At 43.1% G+C, this 24588-nt stretch overlaps 1 protein-coding gene across 1 annotated transcript in view; it reads left to right on the forward strand.

The window, feature by feature from the left end:
* Positions 1 to 24588, forward strand: part of LOC139064220 (collagen alpha-2(XI) chain-like) — a 66984-nt gene that overhangs the window by 31735 nt on the left and 10661 nt on the right. Inside the window, 22 exon segments of the mRNA XM_070547275.1 lie at positions 4523 to 5530; positions 6612 to 6731; positions 8085 to 8300; positions 10160 to 10213; positions 10516 to 10557; positions 10690 to 10752; positions 10887 to 10961; positions 11213 to 11299; positions 11623 to 11679; positions 12251 to 12304; positions 12385 to 12438; positions 16019 to 16072; positions 16206 to 16259; positions 16384 to 16437; positions 16543 to 16587; positions 17303 to 17356; positions 17794 to 17838; positions 18457 to 18510; positions 18769 to 18813; positions 20181 to 20234; positions 20318 to 20362; positions 20493 to 20546. Coding sequence (XP_070403376.1) covers positions 4523 to 5530; positions 6612 to 6731; positions 8085 to 8300; positions 10160 to 10213; positions 10516 to 10557; positions 10690 to 10752; positions 10887 to 10961; positions 11213 to 11299; positions 11623 to 11679; positions 12251 to 12304; positions 12385 to 12438; positions 16019 to 16072; positions 16206 to 16259; positions 16384 to 16437; positions 16543 to 16587; positions 17303 to 17356; positions 17794 to 17838; positions 18457 to 18510; positions 18769 to 18813; positions 20181 to 20234; positions 20318 to 20362; positions 20493 to 20546 — 2388 coding nt within the window.

Consider the following 24588-nt stretch of genomic DNA (forward strand, 5'->3'; position numbering starts at 1 on the left):
TAGAATTGGACAGCTGAAGTTTGTGGGCGTGGCCTATTTTCTGAAACAGCGCCCCCTAGGACCATTAAAACAGTCAGCCCCAAGCCATGCTTTGACTGAGGATCACAAAATTTGGCACACTAATGTAGTGTCTCAGGACCTACAAAAAAGTCTCTTGGAGCCAAGCGCAATGTCGCACAGGAGGTCGGCCATTTTGGTGCAATTACTCAATTAAGTGGTTTTCGCACACGTTATTAGGAGAATGATATCTCCTCGCCCTTTCCACCGATCACCTTCAAACTCCTGCTATATACTCTTAAGACATAGAGGAAAAAATTCAACCGTCGGATTTTAAATAAGTATAAAGGTGTGGGCGTGGCTAAGCCTCAAACTTTGACCAGTCGCCATTACGTTACTTGACTTAATAACTCCCATGTGCATGATCAGATCAATTTCAAACTTTGTCTGTGTGATCACTGACCACATCTCAAGACAGTGACAATGTGGACAGCTGGCATCACCTAAGCCCCGCCCCCTGACTACAGGAAGTCTACTGTTTTATGGTGAAATGCCCATATTTGTCCCCTCTAATTTAGTCAATATGACACTAAGGTCATGCACTGTCTTCATGATGTTGTAATGACCATTCAGATCTGATAGCTTTTCAGAAAGTGAGGGGCTTTGATGCCATGGCGATTTCTGGCGTGACGCTGTGACCTTACGTTTGACTGTAACTTCCACTAACAGCCTCCGATTTGCCCGAGACTGAACATCACATCACCAGTGTGGTAAAGATAGAGTATCTCCTAGTGGTGAGACGTGTAATGGTGGGCTCAGAGGGGATGCTGAGTCAGGGTGAGGTGTGGACGAGGAGGCCGTTCACGGTTTCTGGTGTCGGGGTGGTTGACTTTCTGTTCTGCCAGACGTGCCCTGGTGCCCCCGGCTGCCGGCCTGGATGGAGTAGCGCGGAGCTGGGTTTGGAGAGTGTCGGGGATGGAGCGGAGGGGGTGCGGAAGGAGGGCGAGCAGCTTCGCTGCGAGGGCCGAGCGACGCTGCTTGCAGCTTTAATTCTTTCTTTTTTTGTTATTCCGTGCCCCCTTTGAATGGCCTTTTGGGGACCTTAACATACCCCAAAACTCACAATATTTTGCAAACTTGTCAGGCCTGGTGAAAAATTTGATATTTTAAAGGTCCCAAAAAAATCGCAAAGAAAATGGCTGAACAGCGCCCCCTACAATGTGAAAAAAAACCCTCTCCATAAAGCTTAGTTTATCTTACAGTTATGAAATTTGGTACACTTGTAGTACTCAACAGTCCGCACAGAAAAGTCTCTTGCAAGCATGGTCAATATCAAACAGGAAGTCGGCCATTTTGGGTTGAAATAGCGATTTTTAGCCGTTTTTGCAGTTTTTAGGGTCCGTTTCTGATTGGATTGCTCGATCATTTTTCGCACGATCGTCTCAAAAATTGTGTAAAAATGCTCAGAAGGGATGGGCAAACAAAATGAGATGAGGATTCTGAGTTTTCGTATATGTTGAAGGGGCGGGGCCAGGCCTTGAAGTTTGACTACTCGCCAATTTTTTTTTAATTGCTATAACTTCATAACTGAATAGAATAAAGTTACCAAACTTTCTGTGGTCATTCATCATCCACCCACAAAGTAATATGAATGGTTGGATGATGACATCACACAAGCCCCGCCCGCTCAGGACCAAAAAGGTCAAGTTTTACTGTGAAAGGTCCCAAATTGCCCCATTTCACTTAATCACCACAAATTTGTAGCTGGTAACTCAAGACAAGTGGGGGTTGCTTGGCGTCACTTTATGGGAGTTTTCGGCAGAGGGCGGGGCTGTGGCGGCGCGGCGAAGTCAGACGTACCGCCGTGGCCTTACGTTTGACTCCCATTTCGTCATTTCTAAAGATATCGTCACGAAACTTTTTGTGAGTAATCCTAGTCTGGCCCCTCAAACAATCTGATGTCAACATCCGGTGGGCGTGGCCTATTTTCTGAAATAGCGCCCCCTAGGACCATTAAAACTGTCAGCCCCAAGCCATGCTTTGACTGAGGATTACGAAATTTGGTACACTAATGTGGTGTCTCAGGACCTACAAAAAAGTCTCTTGGAGCCTAGTGCAAAGTCGCACAGGAAGTCGGCCATTTTGGTCCAAGTACGCGATTTAGTGGTTTTCGCACACGTTGTTTGGAGAGTGATGCTCCGTCGCCCTTTTCACCATTCTCCTTCAAACTTCTGCTATGTACTCGTAAGACATAGGGAAAAAAATTCAACCGTCGGATTTTTCAAAAGTTGAAAGGTGTGGGCGTGGCTAAGCCTCAAACTTTGACCTGCCGCCACGCCACTCTTTTTTTCACAGCTCCCTACTGGACTCCTTTTACCCAATCACCAGGATTCTGTGGGAAACAGCAGTAGACAACTTGAGGTTACTTGGTCTCCAGTACTGGCAGGTTTTGAAAAAAGGCGGGGCTTTGGGAGCATGGCGAAAATCGCCATCACGCCATGGAAATACGTTTGCCTCTCATTTCTTCAGTTATCGTGATATCGCTCCGACACTTCTGGTGAGTGATCCTAGTCTGACCCCCAAGAGAAATAGACAGCTGAAGTTTGTGGGCGTGGCCTATTCTCTTAAATAGCGCCCCCTAGGACCATTTAAACTAATAGCCCCAAGCCAAGCTTTGACTGAGGATTGCGAAATTTGGTACACTAATGTGGTGTCTCAGGACCTACAAAAAAGTCTCTTGGAGCCAAGTGCAAAGTCGCACAGGAAGTCGGCCATTTTGGTCCAAGAACGCGATTTAGTGGTTTTCTTACACGTTGTTTGGAGAGTGATGCTCCGTCGCCCTTTTCACCAATCTCCTTCAAACTTCTGCTATATACTCTTAAGACATAGGGGAAAAAATTCAACCGTCGGATTTTTCAAAAGTTGAAAGGTGTGGGCGTGGCTAAGCCTCAAACTTTGACCTGTCGCCACGCCACTCTTTTTTTCACAGCTCCCTACTGGACTCCTTTTACCCAATCACCAGGATTCTGTGGGAAACAGCAGTAGACAACTTGAGGTTACTTAGTCTCCAGTACTGGCAGGTTTTGAAAAAAGGCGGGGCTTTGGGAGCATGGCGAAAATCGCCATCACGCCATGGAAATACGTTTGCCTCTCATTTCTTCAGTTATCGTGATATCGCTCCGACACTTCTGGTGAGTGATCCTAGTCTGACCCCCAAGAGAAATAGACAGCTGAAGTTTGTGGGCGTGGCCTATTCTCTTAAATAGCGCCCCCTAGGACCATTTAAACTAATAGCCCCAAGCCATGCTTTGACTGAGGATTACGAAATTTGGTACACTAATGTGGTGTCTCAGGACCTACAAAAAAGTCTCTTGGAGCCAAGCACCAAGTCGCACAGGAAGTCGGCCATTTTGGTCCAAGTACGCGATTTAGTGGTTTTCGCACACGTTGTTTGGAGAGTGATGCTCCGTCGCCCTTTTCACCAATCACTTTCAAACTTCTGCTGTATACTCTTACGACGTAGGGGAAAAAATTCAACCGTCGGATTTTTCAAAAGTTGAAAGGTGTGGGCGTGGCTAAGCCTCAAACTTTGACCTTTCGCCATTACTTTACTTGACTTAATAACTCCCATGTGCATGATCAGATCAATTTCAAACTTTGTCTGTGTGATCACTGACCACATCTGAAGACAGTGACAATGTGGACAGCTGACACCACCTAAGCCCCGCCCCCTGACTACAGGAAGTCTACTGTTTTATGGTGAAATGCCCATATTTGTCCCCTCTAATTTAGTCAACATGACACTAAGGTCATGCACTGTCTTCATGATGTTATAATGACCATTCAGATCTGATAGCTTTTCAGAAAGGGAGGGGCTTTGATGCCATGGCGATTTCTGGCGTGACGCAGTGACCTTACGTTTGACTGTAACTTCCACAAACAGCCTCCGATTTGCCCGAGACTGAACATCACATCACCAGTGTGGTAAAGATAGAGTGTATCCTAGTGGTGAGACGTGTAATGGTGGGCTAAGAGGGGATGCTGAGTCAGGGTGAGGTGTGGATGAGGAGGCCGTTCACGGTTTCTGGTATCGGGGTGGTTTACTTTCTGTTCTGCCAGACGTGCCCTGGTGCCCCCGGCTGCCGGCCAGGATGGAGAAGCGTGGAGCTGGGTTTGGAGAGCGTCGGGGATGGAGCGGAGGGGGTGCGGAAGGAGGGCGAGCAGCTTCGCTGCGAGGGCCGAACGACGCTGCTTGCAGCTTTAATTTTAGATGTATTTTAAAACCTGATCGTCTGCTGTATCCAGTAATGCCTGCACAGTCTCAGCAAATCGTCCAAGCCTTAGCCATCTTTATGTCACTGTGTCTCAAAACATCCACTCTTGTCTTTTTCTCTTTCTGTCAATCCCTTGTTTGTGCTTTTCATCTCCCTCCCAATCCCTCTGTGTATCTTTGTCATTTTCTACCCTCTCTATGTTTTTTGTCTATGCACTTCTTCATACTAAACATTATAATCGTGGATATTAGAAGAAGGCACCCAGTGGGAAAGCAGCTCCCACTAAATCAACTAAACCCACTCCAGCTAAGTCAGCCAAGTCTGGACCTTACAAACTGGTCGTCAAGCCACCCATGCCCACCAAAGCTATCAAGTCCTCTACAGCTAAGCCATCCAAAGCTAAACCCACTGCTGCAGGCATCTTCTTGTCAAAGATCAAACCAACAACAGCAACTAAATCCAAAACCACAGCTGTCCCAGTTAAGAATGGCAATGGTAAAACAGCTTCTCCAAAGAAACCCAGTGGTGCATCTAAAGGTAATGGCAATGCCAAAACTGAGGCCAAAAATGGGAAGCTTGTAGGTGAAACAAAAGTTAATGGAAAAGCCTCTGCCGAGAAGAAAACCAATGGAAATGGAAAAGCTACGGTTGGGTCTAAGGTGAATGGAAATGGCGGAGGTAAAACTACAACAAAGAAAGCCAATGGAAATGGCAAAACTACCACTGAAGTCAATGGCAAAGCTGAAAATAAAGTCAATGGTGCAGCAAAAGCAAATGGGAACAACAAAGTTTCTTCAGAAGCCAAAAAGAAAGATGTTAGCAAAGTGGCTGGAAATAAGGCAAAAAGTGAAACCACTACAAAAATGAACTCTGTAGATAGCACGGCCAAGTCAGCTGTTAATGTAGTCGCTACTAAAGCACCGAAACCCACAAAAATAACAAAACCAGAACCTACAAAGGTTTCTGCCACTAAATCTCCAAAAGCAAACATCGAAGAAAAAGCAGAGCTGAAAGAGAAGACAATAGCTAAAAGTGTGTTCAACAAAGTCCCTCCGATCAAACCAACAACCAAAAAGTTTTCTGTCCCAACAAAAGAAGCTCCAACACGTGCCCCTGTTCGACCTACGCTGCTCAGACCCACAAAGTTCAAGGACATGGACAACAACGTTAAGTCCCACCACAGACCTTTCCCACCGTTTGGTGAGACTGCACTGCGGGGAGCTTCGGTCCCAGCTAAGAGAACCGACATTCCCCAACAGGTACAACATGAAGATTCATGTTTGGGTCAACATGTCCAGAGATGTTTGTCCCGTCTTCCCAGTCTGTTTATCAGCCTTGACCATCATCAAAGTAAAATCTTTATATGCCTCTTTATTTTTGTCGTGTTTCATGACTAGTCGATCCTGCTTTAGGTCGACAGCCATGCACATTTTGATGATGCACAAGTTGGATGTCAGATTGGAAGTTGGTTCAAATCAGGCTAACAAGCTGACTGCGTTCTCATCTTTCCATATATCCTATCATTCTGACAACCTTCCCAACTTCTTTGTATGATATGATCCAGCGGTGCACATTGAAGCATGGCTTCACTGTTCTTTACTTGATCTCATACTAAAACTGGATCTTAAAACCTGAGCAGCTAGAGGACTCTGTTTTTCTTCTTTATGGAAACAGTTAAAGTAATGGTCAAACAAATGAGCATGGATTTCTATGGTTAAGAAACGTCTTTCTTAAAAACAGCTTCACAGAATCTAGAGAACTTTTGAGTCTTAACTTTATGACACTACATAGTATGACATCTTTTTTTTAAGGTGAAAAATGTGTCCATGTTCAGGAGTTGATCAAGTTAAATGTGTTGCTGGTTAATGTTCTGTGAGGCTGTTGGTTTCTGTGTTATTTGGTCTTCAATGGATGAAACTAAACATGCTGAAGCATCAAGCTGTAATGTTTCCATCTTAAGGGATGGATATTTACCCTTTTTGGAAACTTGGCTTGTGAGCTTAAAACAGTGAAAATGGTTTAACAAAAGCATGAAAAGAAATTTCAGATGAGAAAAGTCAATAACTGTTAAAATTCTGCATCTGGCAAATTTTAAAGTCATTGATAATTCAATCCAAGCCTATTTGAAATTTCTTTTCTAAAATTAATTTTTACAGGTTTAAAATTGTGAGTTGCCAGTGAAACAAAAATGTGTCTGTCTGGCAATCACAATTTTATTTTGCTTTCCAATTTCTTCTTTTTTACTCATGACCTACAAGCAGATTATAAACTAACCCTGCTCTCAATCAAATCTGCTTACTTCCTCCCTGCTCACCACTTCCTGTCTACCTGACCAATCAGGATGTAGACACAGAATATTCTGAGGCTGGCCACACCCCTACAGAGACTGATTATTACTATGAAGAGATGGTCCCACAGCCAGACGGTGAGGTGGTTGGACGAGAAGAAATACCTGTACAGGTAAAAAGAAACGGACACACATCAAATCTAGCTTTTACATATCTTAGAGAATAAGATAGGATTAGGTTAGTAAAATCCAGGATCTCTAAAGTTAACCAATACAACTGAACCAACTGAATCAAATGAAAACGGTGTACCTGTATGACTGTGAGCCCAGTCTTAAGTAGATTAACAAAGTAGTAATACCTCTGTTCCTCTTTACTCTTCTAACACACACTAATCTGTTCAAGGCACCGATGCCTTGTAACAAGATGTGAGAGAAAACGTGTTTTAAAAAAGAATGTACCACATTCATCTGCGTTTATCATCAGATATTTTTATGTGGTTCTCTTTTTCTCTAACAAGATTTGCTGTTTGTTCTCATCTCAAGAATCTTGGTTGATATTGTTGGCATCTTGAGATGAGAACAAAAATCTTGTGGAAAACAGGTCCACATGTGAGTATTTGATGTTCATATTTAACCACAGAAACAAAAGCAGATGAATATAATGCATTCTTGTTTGAAAGTACTTAACAGAACACAGTTGTTAATGAGTTACTTCGTTGTATTTATGTTTAGAAATAAGATGGGTATCTGACAGCTCATTTGCAACATAAAGCACGTTTGTATTTTTTTAGTTTGTTGGATTTATTTTGATATTACGTTTTAATGCTACAATGTTTAGCTATGTTTACTCGGGTAAAAACAACAAAAAGAAAAATCTAACATGTTTGTGTTCAAAAGGCTTTGAATGTGCTACATTCTGCCTGTTTATTTTTGAGAAAATGTAATATATATTCCCAATGGATTTTTATTTGTAGTATACCATGTATGGTTAAGTACAGACGCAAGATACCGTTATTGGCTTTGCATGGTACAGCAGATAGAAGAAGCCCGTTTTCACAAAGTTTGTTGTTATCTCTTCTGTGATATCTAGAACCTAAGTTAAGTTGATTAGAATGTACTTTTATTTTCAAACTCATCAATAAATATGAATACTCATGGATCGATAATGAAAGGCTTTGGTGAAAACCTGCTGCTGTTAGAGAATATTAAGTAATTGACATAAGACTTAAAGTGACAGGACACATCTGAAAAAGTCAGCCTGGATCAACATTAGGCACTATCTCTGAGCTCTACATGTCTTTTTTTGTCCTAATGTCACATTATATTTGCAAAAGGTAAGATTAATTTATTTGAATGTGCTCCTTTCTTTCATACCTTCTTGTTTTTGCTGTTCATCTTCTTTTACTAACATCTTTCCATCCTGCTCATCTCCTTACTGCTTCTTCCATCCTTTTCTTCCCTTGTTTAATTCTTCCTTTTCGGACCTCTGTATCCTTCCTATTGCGGCTTTACTGAACCCATCGTAGCCCCAGGTCGAACCAGCCTTGGTGGGAGAGGAGGTAGATGCCACCAAAGCGGGCGATGTTGGTGAAGAAGTCTTCACTGAGGAGTATGTGACTGTAGATGTGGGCCTTAAAGAATACGACTATGCCTACAGAGACTACAATGAGCCCTTACCAGAGACCGGAGAGGTCGATGCCTACATGGGGCCCGCCTTGTCCGCTGTGACGGATGAGGGAGGCGTAAGTCATTTTGCTGCTGAGGCAAAAAGAAAAATCAGTTTCAACCAACAAATTGTTTTCCGTGTCCTCCAAGATGATGAGTTTTTTTACCTGTCACAGTTCAATACAGGAAAATATTTCTTTAATTTACTAAGTTTTTTTTAATGAGACAGAAATTCTTATTTGTAGTGGTTAACAAGACCGCACTTGCCTTTAAATTGTGTTCCCCCACCCCCTCTTTCCAAAACCTGCCATAGTAGCGATAATGTCAACAAGCTTTGTTTAATCGTTCACTATCGTCCACTTATCCGGGGTTGGGTCGCGGGGGCAGGGAGGCCCCGACTTTCCCCTCCCTAGCAACTTCGGCCAGCTGCTCCGAGGGAATCCCAAGGACTTCCCTGACCAGCCGAGAGACATAGTCCCTGAAGCGTGTCCTGGGTGTTCCCTTGAATCTTCTCCCAGTTGGACATACCTGGAATACCTCACCAGAGGGTATCCTAACCAGATGCCCGAGCCACCTCAACTGGCTACTCGTGATGTGGAGGAGCAGCGGGTCTACACCGCTGAGCCCCTTCCGGATGACCGAGCTTCTCGCCCTATCTCTATGGGAGAGCCCAGACACTGTGGAAATAACTCATTTTGGCCGCTCGTATCTGCAGTCTCATTCTTTAGGTCACTACCCAAAGCTTGTGAACATAGATGAGGGTAGGAACGTAGATCAACTAGTTAATCAAGAGCTTCAGAATCGGTGACAAAGGGCAGCCTTGGCGGAGTCCAACTCTCACGGAAAACGAGCCTGACACTGTGGGAAATGCGTACCAAGCTCTGACACCAGTCATGCAGGGACCTAACCGCTCGTATCAGAGGGCCTTGTACCCCATACTCCGAAAGTACCCCCCACAGGGCCCCCCCAAGGTACGCGGTCGAACACCTTCAAATCCACAAAACACTTGTAGATTAGTTGGGAAAACTCCCACACACCCTCCAGGACGCCCTAAGGGTAAAGAGCCGGTCCAGTGTTCCAAAGCCAGAATGGAAACCATATTGCTCCTCCCTCTGTAGTTGGAACACATTCTGCGGTCCCCATTTTAAACCCTCCCACTGTCTTTATGGGTGACCTCGCGAGGAAAGTTGACCATTGGGCAGGATTGATGGTTTATCCCTTGAGGTCCACGTGACGGGGGTGAGGTGGTGCTCACTCCTGCTCATTGGTCAACTTTCCTCGCGGGGTCATACCCATTAGGACAGTGGGATGGTTAAATAGAGGGACCACCACCCCGGTCTGCCAATCCAGTTGAACTGTCCCCGATGTCCATACGTTAAGCTAAAAATTTTCAACTTTAAATTTCAGTTGTTACTACGGCAAGCTCAATCAGTCAAAGAGGAACACATATTTGAATGCAATTCAAGACCTTGAAGGTGTGTTAGTGGTTGAAACTGACTTTTTCAATGACAATAATGCTTTAGCTGTTACCAAAGTAAAAGCTGTTGGGAATACTAATAAATGTAAGCAGTAGCTCTCACGTACACTAAAAAAAAGGCATTTTTAAGTAAAACTGTCAATAATGTCATTTTCTCAGTGTATGGCTTTTTATTGTTATTGCTAAGCTTTTTCATGCAATAAGTGTTGAAAAGTAATGGACCCGCTCGGTGGAAAACATAATAGTCAATGATGTTTGAAGGAAGGCTTTCATGCCTTTCACAACAACACAGGTTGTAAATTTGTTCTTTTACTATAATACAGGAAACGTTTTAGTTTATTTTCTTGGTGCCTGTTGTATATTTGAATGAACTAGACTTTTGTTTTGCTTTGCAGTTTCCTGTGTAAGTATGTTTATAATGACAGAACTATGTTCCTGGGTACTTGTGTTTTCCCTCAGGCCGCCTTTAGAGGCCAGAAAGGAGAAAAGGGAGAACCTGCTGTTTTGGAGCCTGTGAGTCGCAAATTCTCTTGAGCTTTTTATTTAGAGGGTCTGATTTTGTTAAATGATGAAAACTTTACCCCATCATAAGATATGAATTCTGGGTTTTTAAAGGAGCCAATAATTAGAAGTTAAAATTGGAGAAAGACTCCAAGGTTTTTGGCCAGTTATTTATTCTGCTCATATTTGAGAAGTATTCTGTTTTATTGTGTTTATATTTTACATTATTTCCTATTATTAAATTTCTGCAAGGTGCATTCTGTTTTCTTTCTTTTTTTAATTCTCAGTTGTTTTATTTATTTTGTCCATTTTAGGGCATGTTAATAGAAGGTCCCCCAGGGCCTGAAGGGCCTGCAGTAAGTCCGTCATATTTATTTAGTCTTTATGAAAATTATTAGACCTTATGATTTTCCTCATTTCAACTGGTATTTTTAAGTTGCACTTCTACTCTGCTGAAAAATATACAAATCCTACATTTCCTTTTCAAGGGACCGTCTGGACCTCCTGGATCATCTGGACCTCCTGGTTCTGTGGGAGATCCTGGAGAGAGGGTAAGTAATATTTTCTTCTTTATTCTATTCAGGGCAGATTTGTGCACCAGTAGTTCTGAGGAATGTGTAATTACTGCTATTTTAGAGCTTTTTCTGCACTTCTGTCAGCTTCATCAATCCTCTTCACCCTGCAGGGTCCTCCTGGTAAAGCTGGTCTGCCTGGGGCTGATGGAGTCCCTGGACCTCCTGGAACCTCAGTCATGCTTCCTGTGAGTCACTTGTACCTTTTGATCATGGGTGTGATTCTGCATTTTCACTAGATTTAGTCGTTTTGTGTTTAACTCAGACTGATATATGGAATTTTCATTATGGTCGCTCAACCAAACAATTTGGTCAATCAGCTACATCTTACAAAGACATTTTGGGTTCTGTTTGTTAGTTTTTGTTGTTCAGTTATATTTTCTCCGATTCGACACACGGATCTGCTTCATATCTTCTGTTTTTCTTCCTTTCTTTGCAGTTCCGTTTTGGGCAGGGCGGCGGCGATAAGGGTCCCGTTGTCTCTGCACAGGAGGCCCAGGCAGCCGCCATCTTGTCTCAGGCTAGGGTCAGTCAGAAACTTTTATGTCACCTGTTCACTGTGCACTTAAGGGATGTCTGATGCTTTACTGTTACCCAGTTAGAAATAGATTTATACCATTTTGGGCAGGTTTTATTTTTCCTTGCATAGAAAAAGCCATTTTAATTAGAAAAATGCACCAAAATACAAATTAAATTTGTGACAATTGAAACTTGGGCTGAAAGTTTAATACAGGCTGCTAACGTAAAACCTACAGAAAATATTTCTGATTTAGAAAGAAGATTTCTGCCACAGATTCCTGATAAACAGCCACATCATCACTATTGATTTAGAGATGTAACTTTCTTTAGATGGCACTGAAAGGACCTCCTGGACCAATGGGATTCACCGGGCGCCCTGGACCTGTGGTATGTTTCCTTTTGTTTTGTTGTTTATACCAAGAGGTTTTTTTTTTTTATTGTTAACAATGTTTTACTCAACAGATTATTCATGAACTCTTTATTGTTATGTTTCATTGAACTGCGCCGGCCCAAAGATTTCAGACACATATATTTTTTTATGATTTTGTTTTGTGTTGCAAATGGCCTGTAAAATGGCCTGTATTTGATATAGCGCCTTCTAGAGTCCTGGAACCCCCCAAGGCGCTTTACAACACAATCAGTCATTCACCCATTCACACACCCATTCACACACTGATGGGGATGAGCTACGATGTAGCCACAGCTGCCCTGGGGCGCACTGACAGAGGCGAGGCTGCCGAGCACTGGCGCCACCGGTCCCTCCGACCACCACCAGCAGGCAATGTGGGTTAAGTGTCTTGCCCAAGGACACAACGACAGCGACAGACTGAGCGGGTCTCGAACCTGCGACCTTCCGATTGCGAGGCGAGCTCTTAACTCCTGTGCCACCGTCGCCCCAAATGTAATTGTTTTCATTTAAATATGGATGTCAACAAATTAATTGTTTCATTTGTTGTAGGGAAGTCCAGGAAGCTCTGGGCTGAAGGGAGAAAGTGGAGATCCTGGTCCTCAGGTAAACCAGTCGCTTCTCCAAACTGGTGTTGATCATTTATACCGGCCACCAATCACAGACATTTGTTTGTTTGTTTTTAGGGCCCCAGAGGATCACAGGGGTTGCTGGGTCCTCCGGGTAAATCAGGAAGAAGAGTGAGTAGAAACAGCCACTTTGTTTCTGTTTAGTTTTTATTTGTTGTATTTGTTGTTATTAGGGCTGCAACAACGAATCGATAAATTCGATGAAAATCGATTACTAAAAGCGTTGGCAACGAATTGTGTCATCGATTCGTTGTGTTGCGCAACTCTTCCAAAAGCCCCCTCCCCTCCTGCCCGCCGTTGCGCGCAGACCGGTGCAGAGCCGGCAGGTGTTTGTAAGAGGAACATGGCAGAAGCAGCGAGACCCCCAAAAAGTAAAAATTTCTAAAGTTTGGGAGCATTTTCAGTTAAATCAGGCGAAGACATGCAACGTTTGTAGGTCAGACTTAGCATGGCACGGGGATACAACGGTGATTATGCAGCGTCTTAAACGCAAGCATGTCAGAATCATCAGCGAGGAAGGCGAGAGCTCGGTGTCCGGGTAAGTTAAAAACTTTTCAAAAGTGATTGACCCAAGCCCCGGATTATTACACAGGCTAGACATGCCCTAAGCTCGTTAAAAAAAGTCTATAAAATTGTAAGCGCGACGCTATTAGATAGGCGGGGGGGGGGGGGGGGGGACGGACTGGACTCGCGCCGCTGCGAACCGGTTCCGCCGTCACATTCCCGCAGAAACTGGTTGATCACACCGGGGCCAGACTAACGTGGCTTCACAATGTCCTCAGAAGCGAAAACGCTTTTAAAAGGGAGGGAGGAGTCCTAACTGTTGCTGCAGGCGTGTTGTGTGAGAGTGCAGTTATACAAGTGCTGGCCAGTAAATTAGAATATCATCAAAAGGTTGAAAATATTTCAGTAATTCCATTCAAAACGTGAAACTTGTACATTATATTCATGCAATGCACACAGACCAATGTATTTCCAATGTTCATTACGTTTAATTTTGATATTTATAGGTGACAACCAATGAAAACATCAAATCTGGTATCTCAGAAAATTAGAATATTCTAAAGGCCAATGAAAAAATGTTTGTTTCTCTAATGTTGGCCAACTGAAAAGAATGAACATGAAAAGAATGTGCATGTATAGCACTCAATACTTAGTCGGGGCTCCTTTTGCCTCAATAACTGCAGTAATGCGGCGTGGCATGGACTCGATCAGTCTGTGGCACTGCTCAGGTGTTATGAGAGCCCAGGTTGCTCTGATAGTCGTCTTCAGCTCCTCTGCATTGTTGGGTCTAGCGTATTGCATCCTCCGCTTCACAATACCCCATAGAAAATCTATGGGGTTAAGGTCAGGCGAGTTTGCTGGCCAATCAAGGACAGGGATACCATGGTCCTTGAACCAGGTGCTGGTGGTTTTGGCACTGTGTGCAGGTGCCAAGTCCTGTTGAAAGGTGAAGTCTGCATCCCCATAAAGTTGGTCAGCAGCAGGAAGCATGAAGTGCTCTAAAACTTCCTGGTAGACGGCTGCATTGACCCTGGACCTCAGGAAACAGAGTGGGCCAACACCGGCAGATGACATGGCACCCCACACCATCACTGACGGTGGAAACTTTACACTGGACCTCATGCAACGTGGATTCTGTGCTTCTCCGCTCTTCCTCCAGACTCTGGGTCCTTGATTTCCAAAGGAAATGCAGAACTTGCTTTCATCAGAAAACATAACTTTGGACCACTCAGCATCAGTCCAGTCCTTTTTGTCCTTGGCCCAGGCGAGACGCTTCTTGCGCTGTTTCTTGTTCAAGAGTGGCTTGACACACGGAATGCGACACCTGAATCCCATGTCTTTCATGAGTCTCCTCGTGGTGGTTCTTGAAGCGCTGACTCCAGCTGCAGTCCACTCTTTGTGGATCTCCCCCACATTTTTGAATGGGTTTGTCGTCACAATTCTCTGCAGGGTGCGGTTATCCCTAGAGCTTGTACACTTTTTTCTACCACATTTTTTCCGTCCCTTCGCCTGTCTGTTAATGTGCTTGGACACAGAGCTCTGCGAACAGCCAGCTTCTTTAGCAATCACCTTTTGTGTCTTGCCCTCCTTGTGCAAGGTGTCAATGATTGTCTTTTGGACAGCTGTTAAGTCAGAAGTCTTCCCCATGATTGTGGTGCCTTCAAAACAAGACTGAGGGACCTTTTAAAGGCCTTTGCAGGTGTTTTGAGTAAATCAGCTGATTAGAGTGGCAGCAGGTGTCTTCTATATTCAGCCTTTTCAGAATATTCTAATTTTTTGAGATACCAAATTTGGAGTTTTCATTAGTTGTCACTTATGAATATCAAATTTAAATGTAATGAACATTGGAAATACATTGGTCTGTGTGCATTGCATGAATATAATGTACAAGTTTCACGTTTTGAATGGAATTACTGAAATATTTTCAACCTTTTGATGATATTCTAATTTACTGGCCAGCACTTGTATACTGGTTAATATATTTTTGGGTTCAGTTGCTTTCATGTGGCCTAATGTGAGTCTATTTGGGATCATTGGAATGATCAGCAGCATTTCTTGATGTGACTTTATGGCAGTTGCCCAGGGCATCATCGCAAGGAGGATGGCATTCATTTACTTTTGTTTTATTTGGGTTTTTTTTTCAGTCATTTTTGGAAATAGTGATTAATTTTGATTAATTCACAGCCTATGTTTAATTACATTTAAAAATTAGTTGTTTGACATCCCCAATTATAATAAATGTCTACAGATGAGATCAAACAAAACAGATGAGAATTGCCCTTAAAGAGCAAGTCACCCCCAAATAAACTTTTTTGCTGATAAACTAAATAAACGAGTGTCTAATCGTGCTGCAGACACGTGTCGTCAATAATTTGGCACTTCAGTGCATCTTAGTTAAAATTTAAATATTCTGCCTAAAACTGGCAGTGTTGTGCCGTTGTCAGGTAAAAACTCTGCACTGTATTTTAATTTAAATCAGCCACCGCTATTGGCTAAGAAGTATGCTATGATGTAAACTGGTACATTATGATGTCACAATGCTGTCGTGAGCCTGAGTGTGTGTGTATTTGTTAGCGGCTCCGCCCTCTCGGTCTGCCAGGCAACAGCATGTGTTGCATTTTTCAAACATGAAGTGGGAGTGGAGTTAGACTCTGGTAGGGGTTGACTTGCTCTTTAAGCTGTTTAACTTGGACCAAGCACTTTAGGTCACAGATAGGTGTAGCTTAGGGTCTCTGTCTATACACCTTATAAGACAATTTAGGTGATGGCATGTTGTTTTTCTGCTATTGAACTGTTTTCTAATAATGTTGTGTTTAATAAAGTGAAGGAAAGAGAAAAATAACGTTTCCCTAGCAGTTTTAAAAAATGTCCCTATGTAATCCGATTAATCGTGTCGAGACCCCATCCGATTAATCGATTATCCAAATAATCGTTTGTTGCAGCCCTAGTTGTTATCACAGATTCTACACATGCTAACACAGTGATTATAGTTTATAACAAACACTTGTGTTTTTTCAGAGGGCCAGGATAGCTCTTTGTGTTTTTTTTTATAAGGTCGTTTTGGTCCTGTAATCTTTTTTTGCAAACACGACCATACAGAATCTTATTTGGGTTGTTTTAGTTGGTAAAAACAAACTTTACATTTAAAGTTTTAAAACATTTTAATATTGTCTGCTTGTGCTCTCAGGGTCGTGCTGGTGCTGATGGGCCTCGGGGAATGCCCGGAGAGCCCGGATCTAAAGTAAAGTATTCACTCTGTTATCATATTTGTCAAATAAAAACACAGGTTATTCCCTAAATAATAAATATTTGTGTTTTTAATCTATTCTGTTTGGTGTAGTCGTTGTGCCTTATGGTTTGTGTGTTCGTCTCAGGGCGATCGTGGCTTTGATGGTCTTCCTGGTTTGCCTGGTGACAAAGGACACAGGGTAAGTTCTTGGTAATGTGTAATGTATCCATGTGATATCATCGACGCTTGAATAACTGTTTGGGTTTTTTGGAAGTAGATGAAGTTTTCTGTGTTCTGATTTCTTCTGCTTTGGATCTTGTCAGGGTGACCCGGGACCAATGGGACCACCAGGATCTCAAGGAGAAGATGGAGAGAGGGTATGCACTGAAACAGAAAAACATCTAAAATACTTCAGTAATCTTACTTTGTGTTACTTTATATCAGTTTTGTCAGCATTTATTCACTCTTGTTTCTGTTTGTAGGGAGACGATGGAGACGTCGGACCCAGGGGTCTCCCAGGTGAACCCGTGAGTGTTTCCATGGCAACCAAAGAGATTTAACAGCTCATTTAGATTTTTATTGGCTGTGCATATTTACACATAATTTATTCACATACCGTATTTTCCAGACTATAAGTTGCACTTTTTTTCATAGTCTGGCTGGTCCTGCGACTTATATACCAAAGTGACTTATGTACCAAATTATGTGTACCGTGCTGCTGCGGGCCGGCTCCAGACCAGGAATGAGCTCCCCTGCCCCGCCATCACCTGCTGGAGACCGTTGCGCGCTGCTGCGGGCCGGCTCCGGTCCAGGTTTCAGCTCCTCTGCCCCGCTGGGAGGGTTTCAAACACCGCCATCACCTGCTGCAGCCTGTGGCAGGCGGGGTACTGCGGGCGCTCTCCCCACCCACTGGGAGGGTTTGAAACGCCGCCATCTTCTGCTGGAGACCGTGGCGCGCAGCTGCGCCCTGATTGTTTATTCTGTTATTATTACCGGTACTTGTCTTGCAATGTGAAACGCTTGGTCTCAGATTTTGTAAGAAAAGTAATAAAGTTTCCCCCCAAAATGCGACTTATAGTGCGACTTATATATGTTTTTTTCTTCATTATACATTTTATGGCTGGTGCGACTTATACTGCGGAAAATACGGTAGTTGAATTTGAGAGTATTGTTTTAGACCTTGAGTTTTCCCTGTTACTGAGTTTTATCTTACCCTAGATGTGTTTCTGCCTTTGTCTTTAGGGACCCCGTGGTCTGCTCGGGCCTAAAGGTCCTCCAGGAATCTCTGGACCTCCTGTAAGTAAACCACACAACACCCACAGCCATGTCTGAAGCAACAGTCTGTATCCTGATATGACGGCCGGGAAAGCTACTGATCCAGAAATTAGGATGTGATGTTCTTCAGTTTCTGCTGAAGGGAGGATTCTGGCAGCCATTTTTGACATCTACGCCATATATTTATATCTAACAGAGCTGTTTAGTGTAGTGTGACTTTTTTGTTTTGCTTTTATCTTGTTTTCATGAATCAGAATAATACAGCAGAACTTTATAGATATTGATGTTTAAAATGATGGACTTTCTCATCACCAGTGTCTGATATGCTGCGATTAAAGAATAAAAAGGGCATTTTCACTTTCTACCTGCAAAAAAGTGCTCTGATATAAACCAGTGAGGAAGTTGTTCACATGGGCAGCAAATGTTTTTTACTGTGTGCTCTCTCTCTCTCCTTCCAGGGTGTACGAGGAAATGATGGCCCTCACGGTCCCAAAGGAAATTTGGTCAGTAATGGTTAAAGCTTCTTTCCGGAGTATTTCTGTTATCCGATGGCACCATCTAGTGGCTGACAAGCATATCACACCAAAACGCAGTTCCTGTTTTTTTAAGATGGCGACTTCACATTTCTGTTTATAAATGTGCTTCTGTAGCGACAAACAGCAAAAACACGTTGTTTTACGAGTATTATTCTCCTTTGTGGTCTCACATATTTATATTTTAGAGACTTTCTTGTCCGTGAAAAGTTCCTCAACTCTGCATCAGCCGAGGTATTCCTTAAATTTGAAGCACGTACGCGGTAGTCTAACGCTATTGGTTAGTTCTGGTTGGCGCTCAGTTTCCTATTGCACGGCGCTCTGCAGGGCAGGGGGCGTGGTTAGCAAAAAAAAAAAAAACAAGACGTATCGCTTACATTTTATCACAGGATGAGACAATCACTTTTACAGATTTCTGACAAATAATACATCATTTCTGAAACGGGAAAACTCCGGAAAGCAACTTTAACATGTCATCATGAAATTATCAGATTATTTACAAGTAGGATCTGAACTGTACAACCAGTCATTTCATAAATTTTACTACTCCTTTTGTACCTTCCAGTCACTTTTTATTTTATCTCTCAGGGTCCTCAAGGTGAGCCCGGACCTCCAGGCCAGCAGGGAACTCCAGGAACTCAGGTGAGACAACCTACCTGCCATTTGATGTTTTTTAGGAGTAAGAAGCTGCATCACTGGTATCATTGCCTTTATGTGACAGACCAACGTTTCTGCAGTTTTATTGTTCCTGTGTTGCTGAAGAATCCCCAGCTCTAGTGTGCTCTATAGTAATTTACAGGCTGCATCCCCTTTGGGGAGAGCAGTGTGTCTTTTCTGCATTTGCATACGACGTTTAGAGTAAAGAATACATAATTGGTTTTATATTTGTTGTTTTTGCAGGGAATGCCAGGACCTCAGGGAGCTATTGGACCTCCAGGAGAGAAAGTAAGTAACCCAGAATTTGTGTCCTAGATACTAGAAATACATTAAAATGTTGAAATCCTCAATGACCCTGCTGCTAGTTCCAGATCTTCCTCATGTTTAACTATTGTCTTCATAAACCAGAGGCCCTAATAACAAAAATCTAAAATATCCATGAACCTTATTTTTCAGCTTGTATTTTGGACAAACCAGCAGCAGTATAGACGTTAAACTGGTTTCACAAAAAGAATAGAAATACTGATATCCACTAAGGAATGTGAGACTCTATATCCACTGGGTCTGGGAATGCTAGAAATTAGGATTAGTCTTGGATTATATAGTTACTGTAATTTCTGGACTATAGAGCGCACCTCAATATAAGCCGCACCAACAAAAAAAAAAGGTTTTCTACACACGCCGCACTCAAATACAAGCCGCGGCGCAGCAGCCACATGCAGGTCTCTGGCGCACAGTGCATGTACGGCCATAACATAAGATAATTAGACAGAAAGACGCTACACGGAGGTTTTTTGTTGTTGTTTTAATTCAACAAAACTAATTTTAAACACGGGTGAACGTGCCTGCAAGTTTAGAAAAGAGAACAGCACTGATAGCATTCATGTTTCTGGATGGTTATAAAATAAAAACAGCACTGACACGTTATTACCGTAATTAGCATGTTTAGAAGAAAAGAACAGCGCAGACTCAGCATTAATAAGCCCTGGATGATTAGAAAATAAAAACTGCACACAAAACATGCCTGGTTAGTAAATAAAACACACTTGCCTACCAGAAGAAGTCATTCGCTCTCATCTTCCCCTTGCGCACTAAAGCCATTAAAGTCCTCTTCTTCAGTGTCGGAGTTGAACAGCCTCAGAAGAGCTTCGTCACATACCTTTTCTGTGGCGATGTCAGTGTCGCTGTCCGTGTTGCTGTCATCATCCCCGGGTGAAGCTGGCTTGAATAAGTTCTTCCCGCTGCCGTCTCCAGCGCCGAACCATGGATTCATTCATGCCAAGCTTACGTGCGGCAGCACTGTTTCCCTCCTTTACTGCCAGATTGATGGCCTTCAACTTAAATGCGGCATCATATGAACTCATACGTGTAGTTACCATGACGAGGGGGTATGGATTTGAAAAAAAATCTTCGTCGTGCCGGCTGCTTGCATGTGCTAAATTAAAATGAGCACTTTCTTCGATTTCCACTTTTGACTTCCGCCTGTTTCACTTTCTGCTAAAGCGCCCCCTAGTGGCAGGTGAAGGAAAATCTGCAGTAAAGCCGCACCTCATTATAAGCCGCATGGTTCAAAGCGTGGGAAAAAAGTAGCGGCTTATAGTCCGGAAAATACGGTACTCAGATTAAGCTCGTGACCACTTTGTGCTTCTTTCTAGGGTCCCAATGGAAAACCAGGTTTACCAGGAATGCCTGGAGCGGACGGCCCTCCTGTAAGTTTCCCTTTTAAAATATTAAATATGATTTTATGTATTTTTATTTGTCCAGAGACTCGAGCCCCATTTTCTGTTCTCAGGGTCACCCAGGAGAGGAGGGTCCATCAGGCACTAAAGGAAACCAGGTAGGTGTCAATTTAAACCACCTAATGTTTCATCCTAAACTTTTTTCTGTGTGTATTTAGAATAATTAGAGTAGATCTTTGTGGTTTTAGTTGTCTTATGCTTCTAACTCATCTTCCTGATCATCTCCAGGGTCCCAACGGTCCTCAAGGAGCCATCGGCTATCCTGGCCCTCGTGGCATCAAGGTCGGAACATTTATTTAATATTTTATCAAAATGTTCATAGATACCAACACATTTTCTGTTCATGTCACTTAATTATGAGTGGCTGCCGATATCCAATACTTTAAAAATGCATTAAAATAAGAAAACGGGGGAACACACCTGAGTTGTGCTCACCAGAGGTGGTCAGACTGCCGTGAGACCACATGCTGATGCGGTTGGCCCTGGGTTCCTCCTAATGTGAGACAATGTTGGACCCCATGGCTAAAGCGTGTCAGCAGGTTCTGCAAGAGCAAAGCATTGATGCTATAGACTGCTCCGCCCGTTTCCCAGACCCGAGTCCAGTTGAACACTTCTAGGACATCATGTCTCGCTCCATCCACCAACACCACGTTGCACCACAGACAGTCCAGGAGCTGGCAGATGTTTTAGTCCAGGTAGCAGCAGTAGCTCAGGAGGTTGAGGGGGTTGTCCAGTTATCAGAAGGTTGTAGCGGTGTGGATTGACTTCGTATTTATTAAATGATCAATAAGATGTGGTGTTTCATATAAATATGAAATATCAATCTGATTGATCTTTGAATATTTGAACTAACGTTCCTTTAGGTTCTTTGACTCTTCAGGGAACACACACTTCGTATTCATTCAGACAGAGTCAAGGATATAGTTTATAAAAATGAGTTTAATTGTATTTTCTAAACTAATGATTAAACATGACAAAGTATGGATGATGGTTGTACAGGATAACAGATGATGAATGAAATGGTGGAATGTGAGCTACATGTTTCAGATGTCTGAGTTTTAAAATCAGTTTGGCTGTATGGTTTAATAAGCTAGATTGTTCATAAAACCATCCGATGCCATTTGTGTCGAGTCTACGCACCCTTGTATGAAGGTCCACGTGAGATCCAGGGGGTCAAGAGGTCGGGATGGAGACCTCCGAGTAGGGCTGCTCTGTTACGACCTCAGCCTGGTCTAGGTTCAGGGAGGCCTAACACAGGAACGTGAGAAAAGAAAAGAACCAATCTGACACCAAGTCACAATAAAAAGAAAGTCCTTTTATTAACTAAAGGTGTCCCTAAGGGAGAAAAAAACCTGTTTAATGAAAACAGGAGTTTAATTCAGGCTGCAGGAACAAATGCTGAGGGCTTAAAGTAACTAAAGGAGCAAATAACAATGGGAACGGAAACTCACTGGTTCTGAAAATAAACCAGGAACAACGGAGCTTGCCCGGAGGCCTTACCAAAAGGTCCACAGGTGAACCAACTCACCCACGCAACAGTCAACTCTGTTAGGAGCAAAGAAAACCGGAGCTCAACCGGTTTTCTTATGCGGGTGGAAATTAAACCAGCCAGGGGCAACCGTCCACAAGTTCTCCAAAGTAAGCAATCTTTCACTCCAATCCTCTCTCCAGTCCTCTCTCTGTCAGCCTCAATCCTCTCTCTCTCTCGCTCTCTCCTCTCCCTCGCTGTCCTCTCTGAGCAGCGCTGATCTTTATCTGCTCCAGCTGGGTGATTCCTGATGGGAGTCAGCTGCATAGAGTGAAGCCAGGGAGCTGGGCGCTCTCCAAGGTCCTGAAAATGGTGCAGGAATAAGGGTGCGGAGTAGAAGCTGAGCGCTAGAGAACTCAGGGTCCGTAACATGCTCAATTAATCGAATTTTTATCCCAATTATGATCTGAGTTTTGAACGATTATAAAAACAAAACAAGCCGATTATTTGCTCCTCCCACTTGCACTGCCCTGAGTTGCAAATGAAGCGCTCCTCCCACAGTGTTGCCAACTTAGCGACTTCAACGCTATTTCTAACAGCTTTTCAGACCCCCTTCTTGACTTTTGAAATCGTAAAAATACCTAGCGAACACCTCAGAAACATCTCTGGTAACCTTAGCTACTTTCTGGATAACTGTCGTTGACATTTCTTGCAGGTTAGCTAAACACTCCGCCTGCGCTCCGGACCGTTCTTCAGGACATTAGGAAAGGGAATGATGTAGTGATGTGTCAGTCGCTAAAGAAACAGCTCTCAGAGCCGGTTCCCTGTTGGATTAAACAGAGTGAGTGACACACACCGTAACTGCGGGCTCCTGAGCCGCTAAAAACAGCTAAATGTGCACGTGCGGTGTGCTAAACACACGTACAGCTTGCCCATGATTGCTGTGAAACCGGGTTGGGGGTGGGGGGTGCAGCTGTGGTTGGGACAATTATTACATTAACTGATGGACCTATAAATAAATAGTTTATAAATAAGGTAGAAATAAGTTCCTCACGCTGATAAATAATAACTAATCTCTCTGAGGACACGGTGCTAGTGCACTCTCCTACAGCACCTTGACATGACTAAATAAATGTTACGCAACATTTTATGAACATCAATTTATTTGCATTTATTTGTTATAAATGCCACTGTATAATTCTTGCTGTCAGTATTAGCAAGATATATGTATTTGGGTCTGTACTGGTTAGACTTAAATGAGTTAAACCAAGGTCTATAGCCCTTGGGTCATAAACTATGAGCTATAAGTATATTGGTCTTTTTATACTGGGAATCAGGAGTTATTTTAGTGATCATCTTGTTTCTTGTTTAATTTTGTCCTGATTGTGCCCTGAGCAATTTTATGACAGAATAAAAACAAATAAAATCAACATAAATTGAAAAATCATCTTAAATAATCGAGATCTCGATTTCAGTCACAATAATCATGATTATTATTTTTGTCATAATCGAGCAGCCCTACCTCGGAGCATGACCCATCTAGTCTGAGATACCTTCAGGTGACGGCAGGAAGCTGGAGTGTCTATTTTGCATCTGAGGCTGTTGTGTCTGATGTCACTTGCAAGCTTTGCAGAGCAATGTTTTGACCTGAGGTCAGATAAGAGGGTGGTCCCAAATGCTTGCTCACTGGTCGCCTAAACCGAGTGAACTCTGAAGAACTAACTAGCTCAGGAAGTGATCCTTGTCTATATCAAATGTTTACAAATCAGAATTTGACACGTTTAAAGGCGTTGCCAGACAGATGTGATGCATTCCTGGATGTGGGATGCAGTTTGTGTCTACAAGTAAATTTCTGGTAATTTTTGATGAAATATTTGACCTTTTGGTAAGTTACAAGGTTCAATCCTGGCTCCCACCAGAGAATGCTGCTGTTGTGTCCCTGGGCAAGACCCCTAACCCGCCTTGCTTGATGGTGGTGGTTGGAGAGACTGGTGGTGCCAGTGTGTGGCAGTCTCTGCCGTCAATGCGCCCCAGGGCAGCTGTGGCTACAATATAGCTCATCATCACCAGCGTGTGAATGAGTGAATGACCGATTATGTTGTGAGGTTGTAGAACCCTGTGAGGAGATCCCTCAAGAGACCATCCTCCACCTCATCAGGAGCATGCCCAAGAGTTGTAGAGATCGTACAAACGTGGAGGCCACACCCACTACTGAGCCTCATTTTCTTTTGTTTTAAGGACGTGACATCAAAGCTGGACCAGCCTGTTGTTTTTCCACTTTTATTTTGAGTACGACTCCAAATCCAAACCTCCGTGGGTTATGTTTGATTTCCATTCATAATTTTTGTGTTTGTTGTCGGCACGTTCAGCTAAAGAACATTCAGATCTAGTCTTATTTTTGTGTTACCTTTATTTTTTGAGCAGTGTATTAACTCATATACTGCCAATGATGACAAAAGTCAACATTTTAAATCCAACCGTTCACTGCCATTTGCATGTTTTTACTGTGTGGGCGTCGGACGAGCCCCCGCACCGTGAGAACAAACATCTCGGCTCTAAAGCCGATCTTCATCCGCGTACGTCACGTGATCAGGAAGCAGAACATCCAGGTGTTAGGAGATCGTTTTGGGCCGCTGCTGTAAAAAAAAAAAAAGAAGGGGCGAACCGGAAAAGATTCTGCCGATCACAATTCAACAACGGATTATGAGAGAACGTACAACGCTCGAAACGCGCTGATTCTTCCTGATGTAAGAGGTGGGTCTCCGCTTTGTTTTGGCGTCGACATCATCCTAGCGCGCAACGTTCTGTGACTCTTAAAAAATGGCGAGAAACGCTGGCAGCGAATGAGTTAATGAT

This window comes from Nothobranchius furzeri, chromosome 19, assembly GCF_043380555.1.
Source record: "Nothobranchius furzeri strain GRZ-AD chromosome 19, NfurGRZ-RIMD1, whole genome shotgun sequence".
Lineage (NCBI taxonomy): Eukaryota > Metazoa > Chordata > Actinopteri > Cyprinodontiformes > Nothobranchiidae > Nothobranchius > Nothobranchius furzeri.